Source organism: Sinocyclocheilus anshuiensis, unplaced genomic scaffold (assembly GCF_001515605.1).
Source record: "Sinocyclocheilus anshuiensis isolate Anshui unplaced genomic scaffold, SAMN03320099.WGS_v1.1 scaffold962, whole genome shotgun sequence".
Classification (NCBI taxonomy): Eukaryota; Metazoa; Chordata; class Actinopteri; order Cypriniformes; family Cyprinidae; genus Sinocyclocheilus; species Sinocyclocheilus anshuiensis.
In genome coordinates, this window is record NW_015537985.1 from 266196 (window position 1) to 276378 (window position 10183).

Consider the following 10183-nt stretch of genomic DNA (forward strand, 5'->3'; position numbering starts at 1 on the left):
TTCCTATTTACTTTATTATTATAATTTTTACTCTATTCTATTCTATTAATTCTACTGCAAGTCAAATTGAGCCAAGATTCAAGAACTGCTTAAACGATTACATAAAAACCTCAGAAAAGACTGCCTCACACAACATAAAAACAAACAGTTCACATACAAACAGTACCTAAAAGTTGTGGTCACGACTAATGTATTACTCTAACTATGTAGAGATCAATAAACGATGAAAGAATGTTACTATTGGTAACTCATTCCTCTTGAGAGCCCAGCATTGGCTGTAACTCACAGCTAGCCAGCAATGAACCATCATGATGCACTTTATGTGGAGCACAGTGTTCATTTAAATGATGTGGTCCCTTACAGAGAGGCCTGAGGGTGTTCGGCCCAAGCGTCTTTTGGAAGCTCTTCAGTGTTATTCATCAGCAAGAGCTGCTTTTGTCAATATAACTCACATCTGCTTAAATGGAGCTACACCCCAATGAAAACTAACCAGTCATATTCAGAGAAAAATAGTTGTCTTGGAATTTGGGACAATTCTCCCACTAAATTTGATCACCCTCTCTAATGTAAATATTGTGCTATGGTGTAGATACCCTACTGTGTGAACGAGAGTGTAAGTAAAATGAGTAAAACATTAAAAGAGTCTTTATTAAACATCTCAGAGAAAAGGAAATAAATTTAGGAAAACCATATTATGCATTATAAATTATATTAGCAATAAAAAATTTTTAACTGGTGAAAAGAACACAAAATCCATTATGTGCCTGGTAATGCTGTGTCCTATCACTGAACTTTACAGTATAAGTGAGGCAGATAAGTGGTGTGTGTGTGGGAGCCCTGCAGCGCTGCCATGTATGTGGAGCAGAGAGCTGTGTCCCAATAGAGCGGCTGTCAGCACAAAACTCAGAAAACAGCTCCACTCTTCATAGTTTCACAGCGAGCCTGTCTATATGCACTAATCACAGCCAGCTGCCCGTACTCACCCTTAGGCTGGAATGAGAGGAATCTTTCATGCAGCGTTTAAAAATCCCAATTTACCATCACACCGATCCTCCTCTTGGTTGACAGTGTGTTATTTTCGGCCTGCACACTGTAGTGAAAGACCTGCTTAAAAACGTTTGGGTAAGGTATCCTGTCATGTTTGAGGAGGTCATTAAATAAGTGAATGAAATGACTCAACTTTACAGGGCAGGAACTTTCATCTTGGAAAAGATTTTATGGATCCAACAGTCCTCCTTTTAAACACACAGGTGGACAAAAATGTATTACTGCTACCAAACATTGCTCCAAAGGAACTCCAAATGCACTTCAATGTCTCATCAAGTTATCATTCCTCATTAAAAACAGCAGGTCCACAATAAGTGAATTAGGCAAAATAACTTGCCCATGATCATTTTTCGATTTAGATTTAATACTTGTCCTTGAGCATTTTTTAGATTTATGAACATCAATATTTTAGGTTAAATATAAGATTTACTTGCCCGTGAGCATTTTTACATTTATAAACATCAAGATTTTAGGTTAAATATAAGGTTTTATTGTTGTTGAAAGAAGATTCTTATACACACCAAGGCTGTTTTTGTTGGATTAAAAATACAGTAATAACAGCAATATTGTGAAAAATCACTACTGTTTTCTATTTGAATATTTCAAATTGTAATTCATTGCTGAATTTTCAGCAGCCATTACTTCAGTGTCAATAAACATTTCTTATTATCAATGTTGAAGACAGCTGCGCTGCTTATATATTTGTAGAAACTGTGATACTTTTTTTCAGGATTCGTCAATTAATAAACAGTTCAAAAGATCTGCATTTATTTGAAATTGAAATCTTTTGTAATGTAAACGTTTTACTCTCAATTTTATGAGTTCTTGCTAAATAAAACTTTCTGTAAAATAAATAATTAATTAAAAAAAAAAATCTTACTGAACCCAAACTTATAAGTGTAAATTTTAGAAGCTTTGAAAGTCTTCAGTAGTTCATTTTAAATTGTGGTACGTTATGATATATGAATTTTCAAAAGTACAAAAGGTCATTGTAGTCTTATTTAGTATGCTAAAACTGCATGCATATGAATTATAGAATCATGTGGGAAAAGCTGTTTAAAATAGTTTTAGATGGGGTAAAGCATGCCGCACCACAAGGCTTGTCTTGTAAACTACTCATACATTGTAATGTAAGCATATATCAAACTGAATGATTCTTTTGGCAAGAAAATCAAATGGCTAATAACTCATACAAGACCAAATGATAGTGTCTTTTCTGATAACTGCTTTAAAAGAAAGTCCATCAGCATTCACGCACATTTACACAAAAATGAACCGCAAATCACCCAAAATCTCACATTTCATAACAGAGTTTTGAAATAACAATACTCGGTAAGTCTCCTAAATGCTTATTATTTGTCAAACCAAACAGATTTTGCAATGGGATCAGATTCTGATGACAGGAGTTAGGAAAGATAATTTAGTTATAAAATGTATAATATCATTTAAAACCCATTTGGGAAAAAATTTGCTTTCTGTTTTTGGACCACAAACCCAAGCCTTCAGTGTTTCTGTCACACAGTCACTCGTAGGATAGCTGGCAACCGAGGGTGTGCGTGAAGTGTTAAGTAGGTTCTGCTGTTATGGTTTGTTTTTTGATGAAACACATTTCCTGTTTACAGCCACAGAGTTTGCTGTCACATCACCTCGAGAGTGATTGTTGCTTACACAAACCAAGTCAAGGCATGTGTTTCTTTTCCGGACACGTCTGGATAAGCAAACGTTCAGAAACAAACACGGCTTGTTTGTAGTCAGTGACAGCATAACAATACGCTTCTTTAACAACCGCAATAAAGAAAGATGAAATAATGAGAAGAATCATTACAGCCATTCCTAAGAACCGAATTTAAGTGACCACAACACCACAATCCGTATGATCTCTGAATTGTCCATATGGCATAAGATTGTACAAACATCTTAATGCAAGACATCCAGATCAAATCAAATCCCTTCACAATCGGCACATATTTGCGTGACAGTGCAACAGTAACATTGAGAGAACAGGTCATGGGTTAACGGTGTGCTGTAAAAAGACCCATGCGAATGCATAATAATAATATTTTTCTACTGAAGAAACACGTGTCGCCACACTTCATTATGTCTTCGTTCTCAGGGCAGGGACGATTTGCTCCCATCGCATCGTGCTGTTTTAATGTTTCACATCATAAGCACATGTTGCTAACTGCTGTGGTTGATGCACATATATGAACTGCAGATGGAGTCCTCCAGTCAGTGACAAATAGCCAATTAGACTCAAGTAAAATTGCTCCCATATGTATCAGAGAAGCAAACTGGATGTTTCCATGCTGTATGTTTGCTAAAACGCATAATATGCTACGTTCTATATCTAGTCTACGTTCTAACTAGTCAATATGAGAAGAAATAACATTTTGTCGCTACCATCACAATACAAAATAGTGCACTCAAATACATGGGCATCACTTTTCTCACAAAAGCAGTGGGAATTTACTGTACAGTATATATGCATTCTTGCTTCATGTTTCACACTGCTCATACTGTACTTGGGGTTAACAATTAATCTTGGGTATTCATATGCTGACGTTTCACACTGTACATTACTAAACCTTGGGTTAATGTTCTTATTTGGATATGTGCAGTGTCAGTGTCATTGATTGGAAGAAAGCAGCACGCGACTTGTTACATAACAGCTCTGGTACTGCGCATCCTCATTATATGTCACCAACTGCTAACACGTTTTTCCTGAATAGACCTTTCGGACTATAAAAGTAAGAATGAAACAGTCTCTTCTTCACTCCAGTTGACACGGTTTCCATCACCAGTTGACGTTTTTTCCCTCAAACGCTGAAATGATTGTTTATTCAACACGCTTTGTTTCTGTGACTGTCCAAAGCATGTAAATATGAGACCTGGGATTGGATGTCTGTTGCTAAGCATCTAGCAGCTGTAACATTCTAACACAACATAATTTCACATTGTATAAGTTAGGCATCACAATGCAGGGTTAACACCACAAAAAGTGACGTGTCTTTTCCTGGGGTTAAAAGCTGGGTTTGGAATGACAATAACCTAGGGTTACGCGCAGTGTGAAAAGCCCTATACAGTATTATGATGTTCCTGGTCATATATTGTGATGCTTATACAGACAGATTGCTGATCCTCACCTCGGCTGATTGTTGTGCAGAGGGTTGTGAAGGCTGCTGCTGCTGTGCTCCATGCTGCAGTGTCTGCTGGGCTGCTCCAGAGATAATACTCTGCAACAGGATTCATCCTCCTCTGGGAATGCTGTAAACCCACAGGAACGACAAAAAAATGACCAAGATCTCTATATAGTTACAACACATTTACTTCTCAATTACCACAATTAAATGGAAAGCAGTAGAGAATTTAATTAATTAAAAGTCTAAGATTTCAATATGAACTCAAACAACATTGATGACAGTAAACAAAAAATGTTGGTAATACTTTAAAATAAAGTTCCAGCTGTTGTTGCCATTATTAGTTAACAACTATCAATGAAAAATGAAATAAAAATGACAATGAAACATTCAGAAAGAGACGTTCTGAGGCATTTATGAATCTGAAGCATTTATTATTAAAAGTTCATGTTAATTTCAACATTTACTAATACATTATTAAAATCAAATGTATCAGCTAATATTATTTTGACCTGAGCAAACATGATCAATGAACAGTTGTACTTTTACAGCTAACACTAACAAGGATGAACGAATATCGCAACAAATGTATTACTCATTGTTAGTTAATGCTAGTTAATGCCAGACTGGAGTAATGGCTGCTGAAAATTCAGCTTTGCCATCACAAGAATAAATTACATTTTAAAATATGTTACAATAGAAAACAATTTAAATGGGAATAATACTTCTGTTTTTATTGTATTTTTGATCAAATAAATGAAGCCTTGGTAAGAATGAGAGATGTCTTTCCAAAACATTAAACAATTTTACAGACCTCAAACGTTTGAATGGTAGTGTACATCTAAGATCAAGTTATCTAAGCTATGCTATATTAATTTTATAATTTGATTTTGTCTCATTTGTTGCAATCAACATTTTGCGGTGGGAAAGAGACAGTCACATGAGAGCATATCCAGCCATATAATATGAAATGTGTGCTGTAAAACACCAAAATGTTAAAGAAACTTATAATCACTGTGTTCTTTGAGAGAATTACAACTTGTTAATGTTAAATTTGAGGAACCGAACAGGAAGTGAATGTCATGATAACATTGCTGCTTAATTTCTTTTAATGCTGTTTAATTCCTCATCGATCAAGGTCAGAATGAATAATGTTGTCAGTTTGGCTTCTGATGTTAAACATCTCTCACAGTTATTCTTCACTCGAAACACATAGTTGTTTCTTTCTTATTCAGCAGAATCAGACGACTGAAATATCTTTGGCTTCTGTCTGCCTGCCACATCTTTTAGAAAAGTCGCGAGCAGTCTAAGGCAATTAGTGTGGACTGCCCTCATGGATTATCAATTCAGGTGTTGACTAAAGGAGCCCTGCGCTGTCTGACAGCTTCTTGACTCCGTCTCAAGCATCTGAAGGAAAAGCAGCTGGAATGGAAAAGATTCTGGAGTGTGAGAGACATGCGTGGGGTGGCCGCTTGCCCACGGTGGGTGCCCAGTGACTGCGCAAACACTGCTCTTTTGAGCTCGTCGGAACAGCTGATGTCAGAAATAGTACGTAGTGTAAATGATGGGTAAAGGGAAATGAGGAAGGGAGTGGACGGGACTCACTGGTCTGAGCACATTCTCCCCTGGACACATCTGTAATGCTAAATGGCATGCACATATAAACCATTTTTTCTGTGCACTGGTTAAAAATGGATAGTGGCTGGAATTATACAGACTGCTTGTGTACAGGGTTATACAATGTCATCTTTCACTCGTATTGGGTTCTTTTACACTACCATTCAAAAGTTTGGGATCGGTATGATTTATTATTTATTTATTTTTTAGGAGAATCGCACTTGCCACAACATTTGCCATCACAGCAATAAATTACATTTTAAAAACAGAACAGTTATTTTAAATTGTAATAATGTTTCACAATATTACAGTTCTACTGTATTTTTGACCAAATAAATGCAGACTTGGTGAGAAGAAGAGACTTTCAAGAACATTAAATAAAATCATAAAACTTTTCAACCGTAGTGTTTATAATAATGTACATCTTGAGCTAATCGTGAATGATGTTATGCTTAGTTTTATATGGAAAAGAGAAAAATTACAAAAACATTTGAATTTTGCATTTTGAAATAAGTAAATAAATAAATAAATAATTGTGGAGTATTCAGATTCACATTTGTTACCAGTAGATTTTTTATTATTATTTTATATTTATACTTTTTTTTTTTTTGGTTCTGGATGTTTTTAGGGGCGAAATATATATTCAGATTATAATATTATGCTTCAAGTTTTCTGAATTGCAAATTCACAATTCTTAAATTCAAACTGTACAAAAATTTGACCTGAGTTTAAGGTTTTGTGTTCCACAGCAATGCTTTACCTCAGCATTTTGGCCAAATAATTATATTACAAAAAAATAATAATAATAAAAAAAACTCAAAACCAGCAAAAATATAGGTGTTTTCCATGCAGAAAACACCAGCTAAGACCAGCATGACTTTCCAACCAGATGGTTGAGTCTTTCTGAGGAAGCTGGTTAGTTAAGATTGCCAAGACCAGCATCAATAATAACCCAGCATGCTGGTCATTTTTATCTGGCGTACTTTACTTCCTTCAGTTTTACAGCACAAGCTGGCAAAACATCTCGCAGATCATAGTCAAAAGCCCAATATAGGATAGACCATAAGCGATTGGGTATACACCTACCAGTAAAGCCTTCCTGATGAAACTTAGTGAGGGAGGCAGGACACCTATGGTCTGGACTCTGTACTGAATGAACAGAGCCATGGAGATGCTGCAAGCCAAGGCACACATCCACAACTTCCTGCTCCACCTTATTGTGTAGCTGAACCTGTCAAGATACAGAAAACATAAGCATAAAATGATAAAATGTACAGCACTGACTTCCTACTCTGATAAAGCAGACACCATATCGTACTTTACTCTGTAAAGGCAAGACATAGTAACTAGATGTCAAAATCGGGTAATTTAGACTATGATCTGTGACAGATGGATTTGGCACAACTAAAGTCAAATAAAGAAAACAGAGTGTGAAAACCGATCAAAAAAAATCAATGAAAAGAAATGTGAAGCTTGTTCTCAGTGTGGGCGCATTTATTGCATTTTGCTTTTGTAGAGAAGTACCGCAAAGATATACTGCTTGACTTTGAGAGCGGCAAAATCTTGAGGCTGAAACAACTTTCTGTTGTTGATTCATTTGAGCATTCAGTGGAGCTGGTGAGCATGTTTGCTATTTGCATGTCACATCTGGCCTCTTGAGGAATAGCACTGCACTGCTTATTAACTGTATTACGGGAACACATGTGTTCTTGCTTAGAATGCCAAAGCCATGGGAATACACAAAGATCTCCTTCATTCTCCTTTGTTTGGAGAGCAGGAACAGCCCATAAAACAATAGACCTTTTCATCAAAGATCTCTGGGATGAAGATTACTGATGAAGTTAATGCATTAAATGATGTGACTTCATTTATCAGTTCATTAAGATCAGCTAATTAGTTGCACATTGTGTGTGCATGTATTTTTTTAGGTTATCAAATGAGGCTGAGGTTGTTGAAAGAGTCTCTTGATACAAAACTAACAAACACTTGAAATTGTTACCTTGTCCTGTGCCTGCAGGGCTTTACTGGAGTGGACCTTGATGTGTTTGCGCAATGAGCTGGGGTCGGTGTAACGTTTGGTGCACCCTGGGAGCTGACATGCATACGGTTTCTACCAAAAGTGCCACATAAAATAATAAAGCAAGAGGCACAGTAGAAGAGACAAGGGTAAATTAGTCATTCAAATCTGTAATTCAATTATTTGTGAACAATGAACTGATGAAGAATGAATATATCAAATATACAATAAATATTCGAAAATAATAATCATTACACATTCACTAAGTTTTCCCTGAACACAATTCTAATTTGCTGAATATTATTAGTTAGTAAGGTAGTTGTTAGTTTAGGTATGGGGTTAAGGGATCTAAAATATGGTCAAATAAGGCATTAATTTGTGCCTAATAAGTACTAATAAACAGCCAATATACTAGTAATATGCATGCTAATAAACAACTAGCTAATAGTGAGAATTGATCCTTAAAATAAAGTGTTACCGAGACTTCTTTCAAAAACATTACAAAATTATTTTTATTACAATAACAGTTGTAGCACTTGTTGTTTTTGACTTTATGTGGCAAATTTTGTATCAAAATATATAAGAAATACTTTACTTTCTAAACTCAAAGTATAGGACAGTTCAAGACTTTTCTCAAAAAAAAAACGTTTTCAGATGCTTCACATGGCTACATAAAACAAACCCTCCACAGGATATTACACAGGTGCAGAGCGATACACACACAAAAAGATTCAGTAAATATTATGAAATCGCCACATCTGTCCACTTCAAATATTAACCGCACATGTCACCCTGAGCTACACAAATTCTGAAAACAGCACTGACTAATCAATAATGTAATGTCTCTAGAAATGCACTTCTTACACCATACATTTCAGCTGCGCATTCAGAGAGTGTGATAGAGGGTGCGAAGGAAAAGTGAATGCTTTGCTGGATAACTTTCCCAAAGTCTGCATTAATAACACAGTGACATAATTATAACAGCCCTGAACAATCACTTCCACAGATGTGCTCCACTCATCTACATGAAGAATCATGACATTTGCACGGTCAGCATGTCTACAATTAGAAGTGCGACGGCTGCCATCAGAAGCTTACTGACAGCAGTGAACGAAACCACCCTGCTTTGAATAAATCAGCTCTGTTGACTTAAGTGTACTGAGGAAACAGATATCACTTGAAGGCTGGTTGTTACACAGCTTTACAGGCTGGCATGAGAGCCGCGGTGGGAGAGCTGTGGAGAGAGGATGTGCAGCCAGAGCTGGTATAGTCGCTGAAGTGGCTCTCTTTTTTTCTTAAGTCATTAAAATGAAAGGAGATCTCACCAGTGTTCCATACTATAATTCCTTACTCTGAATTTAGTGTAAATAAAACCCTGTTATTACTACTACTATGTCTGGAAAAAGTGAAAAGTAAGCTTCCCTCGCTTGTTTGTTTTCATTAGTGGTGTACACCTTTCACATATTAGGTATAAGTGCAAATTCGTGATGAAACACAACTATATATACACAGTGGGCTCCAAGAATCACTAGTAAAAATGGCATATTTTGCATATTTATAATTAGTTAAAGGGGTGGTTCACTGTTTTTTTTTCCTAGGCTTGATTGTGTTTATGGGGTGCAGTCTAACATGTGTTAATACTTCGTTTTTTAAAAAAAGCATTATTTTTCACATAATTTACCTTTATTCCACACCGCTCTGTCCCTTCTCTGAGAAACGCGCTGATCATTTCCTTATTTTATGAAGCCCCTCCCTCAGAAATAGGCGATGGGCTCTGATTGGTTAGCTAGCCCAGTGTGTTGTGATTGGCTAAACCGCCTCTAGTGCGTCTAATCGTCCCGCCCCTCACCTCAGCGGCATGTGCTCCGGTTGTATTGTAAACAACGGCGTCGTTAATATCGCTTATCAGTTTGAGCCCGATTGAGAAGCAGAGGATATTAGTGAAGAGGATCGTGCAGAACCTGTGCAAGCACAGCTTTTAATGGTAGGCCTATGTTTTTTTTTGTTTGTTGTTGTCTCATACTTTTAGATACGCTGTTATTTGTAAATGCTACTGCTTGTGTTAGCTTTTAATATATGGTTTTATCCTGATGAAAGCTTTAATACAGTACGGCAACTGCACTCGCGTCTATGTTTAACGCTTCTCATAGCTATGTGAAAATAAGAACAGTTGATATACAGTATAATTGGAACAGTTCATTGCTGGAGCTGAGCTGAATGAGAGAGAGAGAGAGAGAGAGAGAGAGAGATGCAGAGCGTGTTCAGAGCAGTGGGAGGCGAGGAACAGTATTAAAGGGGTCATATAATGCGATTTCAATTTTTCCTTTCTCTTTGGAGTGTTACAAGCTCTTGGTGCATAAAGAAG

The 10183-nt window shown here is 36.5% G+C and overlaps 1 protein-coding gene across 1 annotated transcript in view; it reads right to left on the reverse strand.

Moving 5' to 3' along the window:
- LOC107674362 (zinc finger protein GLIS1-like) overlaps positions 1–10183 on the reverse strand; it is a gene marked incomplete at its 5' end in the record, with an annotated part of 16752 nt that overhangs the window by 1440 nt on the left and 5129 nt on the right. Inside the window, 3 exons of the mRNA XM_016468321.1 lie at positions 4191–4311; positions 6888–7032; positions 7801–7911. Of these exons, the coding sequence (XP_016323807.1) occupies positions 4191–4311; positions 6888–7032; positions 7801–7911 (377 nt within the window). The remainder of the gene's footprint in view (positions 1–4190; positions 4312–6887; positions 7033–7800; positions 7912–10183) is intronic.